Raw genomic sequence first — 12507 nt, forward strand, 5'->3', positions numbered from 1 at the left:
GCTTGGAGCAGCCCGGGATAGAGGAAGGGGTCCCTGCCATGGCAGAGCTGGGATGAGTAGAGCTTTGAGGTTTCTTCCAACCCAAACCATTCTGTGATCGTATCATGTGATTCTTTGAAATGCTGTTTCTGACAACTGAGAATTCCCATGACCTGAAATTACAAAAGTGCCTTGCTGGGGCAAGAGCTGCTGAGTCAGGGGAAAAAAAACAAACAGAAAAAGGCAGAGCCTAATACCTGCATAAAATCAACACAACCTCTTAGTTAATGTCAGCAGGTAATCTCTGTTCAGCAAGTCTGTTCTCTCCTTTTCATATCTTTGTTATACATGCTTAATATAATATTGGCTTTTAGCAAGTATTAAGATGAATGCTATATGTATAATGTTAAAATGGCTTTGCTATAATAGTTGAAATAGTACATTTGAACTGCCAGCTTGATTAGGATAACCTCCAGTGAACAGAGGATGGGGACCCTGCTGACTATCAACATTCACCACCTGTGGAAAGAAAGAGCCAAGGCCCAAATTCAAAGCTGATAAGAAGAGGATTAAAACCAGAAGCCAAGAAACACGCAGGCTCTAAAACGTGGATCCAAGGAGTGGCCATGCTAAACAGTTCCTGGAAAATGTAAAGTAGTTTTAAAAGTTCCAATATGCATAAAAATCTATGAATATGCATCAAGTGATGCAATAGAAATGGTATATAAAGGGTGTTTCCAAAATAACAGGTGTACTATTGGCAGAGTGCCAAGCACTTGGCCATATTAACCGTTTGCTTTATTGTCTTTGTCTGCTTCTTTTATATTAAAACTTCTAAAATTTACCAGGAAAGTGAACATCGTTTTTCACATCATCCTTCAATTATGGGTGGGAAATCACTCAGAATAAATCCTCTAGATTTTCCAAGAGGCATTCGATATTTAGTTACCACCCAAATACCACCCTTCAATATTGCTCCCACGTTACAAAAGCTGATCATTCATCTGTTTATTGTTGTAACTCTATTGCAGCACTAAACCAAACATCCCTGCACACACAGAAATGAGTGACAGGAGTCTCCTGCACCCTGCAGCAAAAGCTGGGATTTCTCCAGTATTGTTTTTTCTGTCGGAAAATACCTTTGAATGAGACTAAATATCACTCAACTTTGACTTCAGTAAAAGTACACTTTGCAGGGGTTTTGGTTTGGAGGTGGCTATATTGTGTCTCTTCCAGTGCGATCTTACTGGCCAAATGCAGTAAATGCAATAAAGCAGACTGGAGGCGCGTTCCTGGTCTCTGCAGCGCAGGCTGAGGAAACCTTCCCCTCCTTGTCCCAGGCGCTGGTGCTGCAGCAGCAGGACAGCGCTGCAGCTGCACCAGTGCAGGGCTGTTTCCAAAGCACTGGCAAGCTGTGCCCGAGCTCCCGTGAGTGCGATTCGAAAGGAGCAGTGGGGAGGCAGCAGGAGCCCCGAGGGGCAGGAGGGCTCCCCGTTCCCGAGCCGAGCCCGGCAGTCCCGTTGCTGGCTCGCAGCCCGAGCACTCCCTGGCCTCCTCCGCCTTTGCCTTGCGTAAGGCGGCCCTGGCCCAGCCTATAAAGGCCCGGCCTGCGGGCTTGGTGCCAGCGGCACCATGGCAGCTGCGAGGGACACGGCGTTGCTGGCCTGCATCCTCTTCCTCGGGGGCACGGCGCTGGTGGCCACAGGTAAACACCGGGGCTTCTGCCCTTTGGTCCCTGTAGGGCGAGAGGGAACCTGCAGCTGCCTCCTGCTGCCACCCGAGAGCCGGGCACAAAGCCTGGACTGAGCCGGGCACAAATCCTGGGCTGAGCCGGGCACAAACCCTGGGCTGAGCCGAGCACAAAGCCTGAGCTAAGCCGGGCACAAATCCTGGGCTGAGCTGGGCACAAAGCCTGGACTGAGCCGGGCACAAAGCCTGGACTGAGCCGGGCACAAAGCCTGGACTGAGCCGGGCACAAATCCTGGGCTGAGCCGGGCACAAAGCCTGGACTGAGCCGGGCACAAAGCCTGGGCTGAACCGGGCACAAATCCTGAGCTGAGCTGTGCACAAACCCTGAGCTGAGCCGGGCACAGAGACTGGGCTGAGCTGGGCACAAAGCCTGGGCTGAGCTGGGCACAAATCCTGGGCTGAGCCGGGCACAAATCCTGGGCTGAGCTGGGCACAAAACCTGGGCTGAGCCGGGCACAAACCCTGGGCTGAGCCGGGCACAGAGACTGGGCTGAGCTGGGCACAAAGCCTGGGCTGAGCTGGGGATTCAAACTGAGCTGCAATAGCAAAAAGTTCATTTCAATTTTTAATCTGCTTTCAGTCATTTGTCTCATTTGCCTCCTATGCAAACAGCAAAATCAAATTCCTGTCCCAAAATCTTGCCTGCTGACGCTGAGCAGCCACAGTGCCACATCTGTAATTTGATATTAGAACTTTCACACAGATCTTCAAATGAGACTTGCTTAAATGTTATCAGGATTTGTTTGTGCCAGACTATTTTTAGCTATGTTAGAAGCTTTTTCTTTTGGCTATACTTACTACTAAGTGTTTCTGTGCTCATTGTCTTTTCTTAATGAGAGCAATCTACTGGGTTTTTATCTAACAACCCAGGGTAAAAAAAAAGATTAAGATCTATGTGCAACCACTAATGACTGGGTGGTAAGACAATACATATTATATACCTGAAGGAGATTGTAAATACAGACCAATCAAAATGAAAGCTAAAATTATGTCAGCTATACTGATTTAATAAAGGTAAAATAAAAGTGTGTTTGAATAAATTAGTAAATCTGAAATTTAAATGAGGAAACACTAGTAATCAAATGTGGAAAATAATGAGTAAAACAGACTAGTAAAATAAACTAGCAGATTAGAATAGTGTACTGTTTAAACTGATTAGAGGTTGTTGAAGCTTTTTGTATAAACATTACTTGTTTAAGTAAATTAAAGGTGCCTATTTAAGTAGCAAATCAAGCAATTCCTTACAAACAGAGCAATTCTGTGGTGTTGTGCTCCTGTCCCACAGAACACCCAGAAGCAGAGACCAAACATGGGAGAGTGCGAGGGTACCAGTTCCGAGTGGACGCAGCTGAGAGGACTGTAAATGTCTTTTTGGGGCTTCCCTTTGCTAAGCCTCCGGTTGGATCACTGAGGTTTGCTGAACCCCAGCCACCTGAGCCATGGGAAGGTGTCAGAGATGCCACTTCCTACCCACCAATGTAAGGCAATGATAAAACCAGGGAACCTTTCCAAATGTTATGCTCTATGCAATTCCATGACTCTGATGTGCAAACAGGGCCATCCACCAAGATAAATTCCTTGGTGTCCTCTGGTTGCACCTGCAGCTCTTCCAGGGGATGCATTTCTGAAGACACTTTATGAGCTGCTGTCTTTACCAAAAGCTTCTCTTCATATCTTCCAGGTTTTAGTTAACTTTGTTGCTTGTTACTTTTTCATTTATTCAGGTGTCTACAGGACAAAGTGCAAGGACAGTATTTTTCAGACATGATTACCAACAGAAAAGAGAAAGTTCCTCTCCAAGTGTCTGAGGATTGCTTGTACCTAAATGTGTACACACCCGTTTCCACAGGAAAACAGGAGAAGCTGCCTGTAAGCAAAATCCTCATAACACCTTGAGCAAAATTATCTGACAGCAACCCTCAACCTGTGCCATGAGCTGACATGCAGGGGCAGTTTTGTAGTGATGGTCAACTTACCTGCTTTGCCCCAGCAAATATTAGCTGAGATTGAAGAGAGACACAAAATCCCATTTTACAAGTAAAATTGTATTGGCATTTTAGCTAAGCAGTGCTTGATTTAACCTAAATGATCTGTCCAAAGTCACAGGGCACAGTGTTGCTATTTAACCTGCTATAAATCAATGACATTTTGTAGACCTGCAGGCCTGAGACTCAAAGGATTTCTACAATTTATGAAATGTAATCTAAAAGAATCAGCAGTGAAATAGAAAAAAATATTAGATCTTGGGTTATATTTAAATTTTATCACTGGGAGCTCATACCTGTGCTGGGTTGATCCTGTTTTTCTCTTTCCAGGTTTTAGTTTGGATCCATGGAGGTGGATTAGTTTTTGGAGCAGCTTCATCATATGATGGCTCAGCATTAGCAGCCTTTGACAACGTGGTGGTTGTAGCAATTCAGTACAGGCTAGGTATTGCTGGATATTTCAGGTAAGATGCTTGTTCTCAGTATTTCCTAAGTGTTTTCCAAAATGAAGTGTGCAAAGCCATTTTCATAAACACAAGTGCAAAAGACTTGTTTATGCAAAGAAACATTTCTGAGCTGCAGCTGCAAGAGCTGGGGACAATTTCCAGTCCCCAGGCAGCTTCCAGCTCTGTTCTTGTGTGGTTGCTGCTCCAATCTCAGGGCTTTCCGAGCCATTCATCTGTCAGTTGTGTAGAGAAGTTCTGAGTAGAGAACAGCAGATGATTTCTCCCACCACAGATTTTCCTTTCCTCTGCCTTTCTGCTTGTATTGAGCATTTAAACAAATCTGCTCTCTCCCTGCAGCACTGGTGATGAGCATGCCCGAGGTAACTGGGGATATTTAGACCAAGTAGCGGCTCTTCGGTGGATTCAGGAAAATATCGTACATTTTGGGGGAGATCCAGGATCTGTCACTATCTTTGGAGAGTCTGCAGGAGGAATCAGTGTTTCTGCTCTTGTGAGTTCACAGTAATATGGAATTTGAATTACTTAGGGGGAGAAATCCCCTCCATCCATTTTCAGTATCTGCAAGAGAAGTCAGCGAGAGAAAAGGGATGGTGTTACAGTGACACATCACCTGGGTCTTTGATACAACAACAAGGCAACAGCATAGCAAAACAATACAGATTCTGGTTGATAAAAATGTGCATTTTCATACTCAAATGTTGTAGTTAAGGAACAGAATGTTATTCCTCATCTGCTGAATGAAATTCTGGTGGGTTTGAGATTAGACCCTCAAAAGTCTAATCTCGTGAGAAATGTCCTTTAAGAGGAGTTGTGGACTCTTGCCCATTTTTGGTTTGCTTTGACAGCCGCTTGTGCAAAGTGCTCGAGGTGAATAGTGCTGACAGCTGAAGCAGCCCTGCAGTTTGTGACCCAGTGATTGTGTAAAATCTTTATTTCAACCTGGAGCACACGGGCTGTGACAAAGTTCTCCTTCTCCAGTCCCTCACACTTTGGTAGAGAGCACACAGCCCAACCAGGGTTCATTGTACATGGGGTACAAACCCCCGTTTCCTGAGGCCAACAGCTCTTTCTTGCCCTTCTGCAGCAGAGCCAGACTGCCTTGGGCACCCTCAGTCTGTACCTGGCTTGCAGTGTGGTGCCGTGCAGCGCTGGAAGCCAAGTGCAGTGGGAGGGGAAAGGCAGCTGAACTCCTCCTCCCTGCGAGCGCTGCCAAAGCACTTTGCACTGCTGGCCTGTGCTCAGAGGCTGCACAAGAGCACTCTTACCACATGGGCTGTCAAAATGTTCCAAATGGCCACTGCTGGCACTGAAATCCAAAATCACTGCGTGGAACACAGTGCTTGTCATGCTTGTTCTTGCTTTTTCACAGGTCTTGTCTCCCCTGGCCAAGGGCTTGTTCCACAAGGCCATTTCAGAGAGTGGTACTGCAGGCCTGGGCTTGTTCACTGACCACCCTAATGAGGATGCACAAGTGGGTATTTGTGGCAATTTTAATTCCTTTTTCCAGATAGATTTGCACATCCTAAACTGTTCATTCCAAAATACAGAAACATTTTTTTCTTCTTCTCATTAATACAGTCATTAAAGACAGTATTTCTGAGTGCAAATTGTACATGCTTAATGATGTGTTGCTTTTCAAACACCCAAATATCCACAAAGAGAGAAGAATGAAATGTAAAGGACTTGGTGTCTCATAGAGCCAGGTACAGGAAATGTGTCCAAAACTGTTTGTTCTCACTGCTTGCAGAAAATTGCTGCTGTCTCTGGCTGTGAAAAATCCAGTTCAGCTGCAATGGTCGAATGCTTGAGAGGGAAAACAGAAGAAGAACTAGTACAGATAACACTGAAAATGGTAGGTGAAATGACACTTCTTGCATTTAAATGACATCTCAGACCTTTTCATAGCAGAGAATACTCTTTGTGTGCTGTAATATTAGAAGAAACTCTCATGGATAACCTCTGACTTTCTTGACTTTTTCAGGACATGACAACACTGCAGCTCTGCAGCGACACCTCACCTGAAAATTGCAAACAGGTTCCTGCCCTTCCATTCTGCATCACTTGGAGCTTCCTGTGGTTTGCTGTTGTGCTCTACCAGGGCAAGGAAAAGAAAACAGCACAGATTATTCTGGAGAACCTGAGAATCAAATCATTTCTTATCTCCTACTTAAAAGCTCTTATCACAATGCTCATGTGCCTTTGACACTTCAATACAGAAATTGGATTTTGCCCCACTGTTCCAAACATCCATGGCCATACTGAACTAAGAAAAGATGTAAATTCAACATAATGACTTTTGTTTCACAAACATTAGTACTATCTTTACAGTCTTCTGCCTAGTGCAGAAAATCATTCAGAAAAAAAATTAAGATGGCTTGGAAGGCATTATTTCTTCTATTTTCATTTGGCTTCACATTGGAAATGCAGTAAAAAGTCTGAACTTCCTCTAGAAGCAACATGAATTCATTAAATAAAGCTTTCTTTTTCTTTTTCTCCTTTTTGTTTAGGACTTCTTTTTCATCAGTGCATGTGTAGATGGTGTATTTTTTCCAAAGAGTCCCAGGGAATTACTATCTGAAAAATCAATCAATGCAGTCCCATACATAATTGGAGTAAATAACTGTGAATTTGGATGGGTAATTCCAATGGTAAGACACTGAGAATGTTGTAATTTAAACATCATTTTGTAAATAGAAGCTTTTTTATTTAGCATGATTCTCTGTATCACACAGATGATGAAATACCCTCCTTTCGTGGATGGTCTGAGTAAAGATGTTGCACGTCAAATTTTACAGAGCCACTTAGCTTTATTCATTAAGGTAAGAGGCCATTGCCAGAATAACCCCGTGCTGCTTCCTCCCTGGTCTGGCTGTTTTTACCCCTGGAGGGACATATTTCACTGGAAATGCCATTGTGCTGGACATTGGGCTCCCTGAATTGGGGCAGAAATGGGCAGAGATGTGCTGCACTCCTGTTACCCATAGTGACTGAAAATACTCTCTAAATTTCCAGCCTAAATGCCCCTCTTGTTTAAAAGGAGGCCTGTGGGAAACCAGGAGTGATGCAGGTACCTGCACACAGGTCTCTTGGCATATTTTAGATACCCAGGTAATGCAAGACATGCAGAGTCCCAGCAGGTATGACAGGAGACCAATGGGACACAAGCTCCTAAAATCCAGCAGGATTTCTCTGCAGTTTAGGAGGGTTCTTTCCACAGAAGGGAGAACAGTCTGCTTCAGTGACTGCTGTTTATCGAGAGGTGTTGGATCCTTAGATCTTGCATCCCCCTTTTCCCTGAGATCACCTGAATCCATAGCTGTGTAACTCCAATCCTGAGCTCCGAGCCACACTCTGACACAGTGAGGATTCTCTCTGAAAGGTGATGTTTGGGGTTAGCCAGGGATGTGCAGATGCCACAGACTCACTGCTGTTAGTCCTTATACTGTTCATCATCATTCTAAAGTGCTTTTTATTGCTGTTTCAGGGTATTACATCTGAAGTTGTTGACAGAGTGTACAAGGAGTACATGGGGAATGCAGAAAGCCCTGCTCAGATCCGAGATGGCCTCCTGGATGCAATTGGAGATGTCTTCTTTGTCATCTCATCTGTGGAAGTGGCCAGACACCACAGGGGTAACTCAGCAGCTCCTACAGAACAACTGTAGAATTCTGTCTGGGGGTGGTGTGGGCAGTGTGCAGCACTTTTCACTACCCAGACAACTGGCAGTGTTTTCGTTCAACCAAAACAACTTCTAAGGAACCTTTATCATCCTTGGGGCAGGTATTTTCAGCTCTCAAACCAGCACTTTTCTGTATCCTCTAGATGCTGGCAACCCAGTCTACTTTTATGAATTCCAACATCGACCAAGTTCAGTGGAAGGTGTGGTACCCGACTTTGTCAAAGCAGATCATGGAGCTGAGATTGCCTTTGTCCTTGGAAAGCCATTCTTAGCTGGTGATGTACCCATGCTTACTCCATATTCCTTTTAGAATCTCATTAGTACTCATTTTAATTACTGCAGGTCTTTAGAATAGAACTTCTCTCTTATAAGCATTTTAAGTATGATATATATTATAACCATAATTTATATATCATAAATATTATTATGAGCATAAACATTTTCTCTCCTCACTAGCAGATACTTTTCATTCCACCATTCATCTGCAGTTCTCTCCTAGAAAACACTCCAAGAGCTCAGGGCAACCAGTAGAAGTGTTGCAATTGATAGAGCTCATTCCAATTATTTACTTTCTAATGTGGCCATTTCATCTCTCCCTTTTCAGGAGGTGCTACAGAAGAAGAAAATAAACTGAGCAGAACTGTTATGAGATACTGGACCAACTTTGCTAAAAATGGGTGAGAATCACAATGCTAATTACAGCTCAGGTTTTGTCTGTGCTGCCCAGAACGTACCTACCTGCCTGAAGCAGTACTTAGATGGTGGTTCCTAGAAATTTGGCAGAATTGAAGATAAATATTGAAGCAATTTCTCTTCTTCATGGTCTTTTAAAAGAACCTGCAGACACAAGACAAGGAAAGAAAATCTAAGAGCTGTTACTCCATCTGCAGTGGTGTTTAGATCTAAAATTAATGACAACTATTACACTTTTGCTCTTCCACTGAGGAGCTTTTTCATCAAGTACTGTCCATGTATTCAGGCACCAGAATCACATAGTCTGGGCTCCTGCTGGTTTTCTGGAATGCTCTGAACCTGAGCACTCAGAGAGCAGTGGATTGGCAAATGGAGAGCTAACTTTTCCTTCTATTATTTCCAGAAATCCCAACGGAGAGGGCTTGGTCCACTGGCCCCAGTATGGCCTGGAGGAAAAGTACCTGGGAATAGACCTGGAGCAAAAGGCAGCAGAGAAACTGAAAGAACACAGAGTGCAGTTTTGGGCACAACTCATGAAACAAAGCCAGACTGGAAAGAGAAAACATACAGATTTATAAGAGCTGTGGAGGAATCTGTTTGCTTTTAAAAGCCAAAGGAAAGTCAAACAAAATGAGTTTGTCAGGATGCAGAGTAATAATCACCTTCTAACTCACTGTTGTCATCTGCTGTCCCAATCACAGTGAAAGGAGAGAAACAAGGGCCATTTGGAATGTTTGTCAGACTAAAAATCACTGTTTAATGAAGTAAGCAGAACCCCCCCCCAATCTTTCCAGGTCCAAACAGACCATGGTACCTACTCAGTGCATAGCAAAGCTGAATAATGAGCTGGGAATGGGCAAATGAATTGAAATCTGTAAGAATTTACCTATACAGAATGTCCGATAAGTGTCAGACTGATTGATGTGCCTATTCCCCTCTTCTTTCAGAAGAGCATGGTCAGTTGTCCTTCCTAGAGCCCCTTTCTGACTTCTTTAACTGGAAGTTGCTTGTAGGCAGCAGAGCATCCATCAAGCTACATCTCTGAGGTGGGCTTAACATCTCACAGAGGAGGACAGGAAATCTTTATTTGTTGTATTGGTTTGTGAATTGTTATAAATAAATCTTGCTTTGATTTTTTGGAGCTTGCTTTGCTTTCATTTAACAGACAGAGGCTGTTCCTGAGAGGTTAAGTCACACCCAAGAAGCCAGAAATGCACCCAGTTTCTCTCTTCCACCTCAGTGGTTTCAGGTATGAATCTTTCAGGTTTCTGTGCGGGACCTGAGGCTTAAGGCTCTTTCCAGAAACTCTTCTGGGCTGTGACTGTGTGTCCTTCAACCCTTCCTGGCAAATTCCCAGTGCAGTGGCTGCAGGGAGGACGCTGTGCTGGCAGGACAGACACCCACAGAGGCAGAGTGGGGAGCAGAGGCTGCTGGTGTTCCCTGCACGTTGTTGGCTCAGCAGCAGCAGCAGAGGGAAGATCTGCTGACAGGCAGAGTGTGCACCCCCAGCCTCCCACAGCTGTGGGAAGGGTCTGGGCACACAGGCACTGAAGTGGCTTTTTTGCCAAGTTACACAAGCAGCAGCTACAAAGGAACAATGTGGGAATCCAGGAAGCCAGGGGAGCTCTCCTCAAGAGCACAAACAAACAAACAGCCCTACTGTCACTACCACCCCTTTAACTGGTGCCCAGCTCCCACATGCCACAGCACCCCAGGGAGGGCTCTCACAGGGACAGCCCAAGCTCCTGCTGCAGCTGTTGACCCTTTGGAGGCGGCTTCTTCCTCTTCTTCCTCCTCCTCCTCACCTCTGGCTTCACTTGCTTTTGCCCACCTGTGGACCTCAAGCAGTGAGATCTGCACTACCTGGCCAATCCCTTTTGTGCATGTTCCATAACTTGTGAAAACCACCAGTTGTTGCAATTAGTAACAGCTGATTGCAGCAAAATTCCTTCAACTTGTATCACACATTGCTTACCCCTTCTCTTGTTTTGGTCTAACACAGCCTTTAGGCCCATTATTGGTTTCTTGAATCAATGTGTCTGTCCTTGTACATTCAAAAAATCATTCTCTGACCAGGACAGAAGAAATGCCGTGTGTTTGGGAATGCAAAGCCACAGGTATAACTCCTGTGTAGAAGGCAGCTGTTTTATTAGGCACACATGAAAACAAAGCAGTTTCTGACTGTGTGAGAGGAAGTGTTGTGTGCCTCTGCGGATTTTAAACAAACCCCAAATATAGAGACCGGTACTCTGTCAAACAGCTGAGAAAGGAATAACAGCAAAGGCACCGTGTACAAGCTACATTTAAGCAACAGATCCTTACAGTATGGGCCAAACCTCATTTTATTTCATAGCTTTAGTATTCGTGGTCACTTGGTACAGATTCCCATCTGCACCTATTTTGCAAGAAATTCTTAGCAGTATATTTAGGGGTAATACTCAGCAAGAACTGCTGCTCTTCTGTTTTTCACATTCTGTTTATAAAAGACTTAGTCTTTTTTTTTAAGTGTATTAATGTTCCATAATTACTCTAATTGCCTTTCCACGCTGGTCACCAAGTGTGTTTGTTCTGTGCCACTCCTGCTTCTCTGCTCCTTTTGTTGCTAAATACGACATATGGAAATTTTTATTTCGATGGGATGATCTTTGCTGTTTGATCTCTGTCCTATTCAAGCCTGATCAACAAGGAGGGAGATTTAATCCGTGAAACAGAGCAGGCAACAAGCGCTAAGTGATGTCCAGCTGCTCCAAACACAAATTCCCGCTCAGCAGAGTTGCTTTGTTAAGGTTTGGGGCTGGACATGTTCCAATGATCTCGGCCCCGGGCGAGCTTAACAAAGCTCGGCCAGAAGGATTTCCACTGATCCACGCGGAATGCAGAACTCATGGGCCACGAGGACATTGGGCAGAACCCCCAGATAAGGAAGAGACAAATAAAGGAACTCGGCAACGGTGTGGGATCAGCTCGGCCTGGCTAAAGGGCAATTCCGGCAGGGGCAGATCAGGACCCCCAAGTGATGGAGCCCCCACACAGGAAAGCACCGAGCCAAAGGAGGAGAGAGATAGAGCAGGGCAGCAATTAGCACGAGAAGCGAGAGAGTCATTAAGCGACAGAAGAGAGAATAGTAGTTAATAAGAGAACTAACTACGTACCTTGGAACCGTAAGTGTAGGTTAATGTCTTTGTTTGCTAAAAGGTGTGAAGAGTGGAAAGTTTTGCCAGTCGCGCCGCCTGGCTCGGTGGGTTCGGCACCTTTCGGTGGGCTTTGTGGGCAGAAGTGTGAATGAAGGCAGGGCGGGCACTGGCAGGAAAGGGCCGGTTCGGGGCCAGCCCCGAGTGCCCCGGCCGAGGCTCGGTGCCTCAGCCGTGCGGGCGGGAGCGGGGACGGAGCTGCCGTGAGGGGAACGCCCGGCCCGGGGGCGCGCGCGGCGCCTCAGGCGGGCAGGAGCGCAAGGGCCTCTCTGAGGGCTCGTCAATTCTTGCTCTGTTTTTGTACCATGAGATGTTTTTGCCAGAACTGTGCTGGTGGGAGAAGGAACTGTGGCTGTGTTGGGAAGTACCACGGCGAGGAGAGTAGGTGCAACAGCGCTGAGCATTAGGTTAAGGCCTCAGTTCTGTCATCTGTTGGAAGGTGAATTTGAGGAACGTCAGGGTGGCAGACCTTGGCAATGTTCTCTTCCCTTTGGGCTTTTTTTGGTTCTCAGAAAGAAGAATGGAACTTTTCTGCAAAGGATTGGTGTGAAGATGCGGATGACCGGGGAGCCTGTGAAGTTCTTGTCCTCACTGTTGTCTCAGCAGCTCAGATTTAGAGCGTTTCCCATCTGCAGTGCACAGGAGCAGCGGCCGTGCCCTCAGCCTCAGGAGCCGCACCCCAGCACAGCCTGGCCGGCTGTGCAGGGCACTGGGGCAGAGCTCAGGAGCCACCACAAACACAGCAAAGGCTGCAGACACAGCGT

At 45.6% G+C, this 12507-nt stretch overlaps 1 protein-coding gene across 1 annotated transcript; it reads left to right on the plus strand.

Annotated features, from left to right (window-relative positions):
- Positions 1–1605: 1605 nt before the first annotated feature.
- Positions 1606–9693, plus strand: LOC131582573 (fatty acyl-CoA hydrolase precursor, medium chain-like). The gene is made up of 14 exons (XM_058845896.1): positions 1606–1684; positions 3014–3206; positions 3453–3597; positions 4044–4177; positions 4517–4670; positions 5550–5651; positions 5928–6032; positions 6162–6215; positions 6688–6828; positions 6913–6999; positions 7665–7812; positions 8003–8134; positions 8464–8536; positions 8956–9693. The coding sequence occupies exons 1-14, from the start codon at positions 1612–1614 to the stop codon at positions 9128–9130; spliced, it is 1716 nt and encodes a 571-aa protein (XP_058701879.1). The 5' UTR covers positions 1606–1611; the 3' UTR covers positions 9131–9693.
- Positions 9694–12507: the final 2814 nt, after the last annotated feature.

This window comes from Poecile atricapillus, chromosome 10, assembly GCF_030490865.1.
Source record: "Poecile atricapillus isolate bPoeAtr1 chromosome 10, bPoeAtr1.hap1, whole genome shotgun sequence".
In the NCBI taxonomy this organism is placed as follows: Eukaryota; Metazoa; Chordata; class Aves; order Passeriformes; family Paridae; genus Poecile; species Poecile atricapillus.

Excerpts from the sequence above, each read along its gene's own strand:
- LOC131582573 (XM_058845896.1), top strand. The coding sequence starts at position 1,612 with ATGGCAGCTGCGAGGGACACGGCGTTGCTGGCCTGCATCCTCTTCCTC. Across the intron at positions 3,598-4,043 it reads GAAAACAGGAGAAGCTGCCT|GTTTTAGTTTGGATCCATGG; the intron begins GTAAGCAAAATC and ends TTCTCTTTCCAG. Across the intron at positions 7,000-7,664 it reads ACTTAGCTTTATTCATTAAG|GGTATTACATCTGAAGTTGT; the intron begins GTAAGAGGCCAT and ends TTGCTGTTTCAG.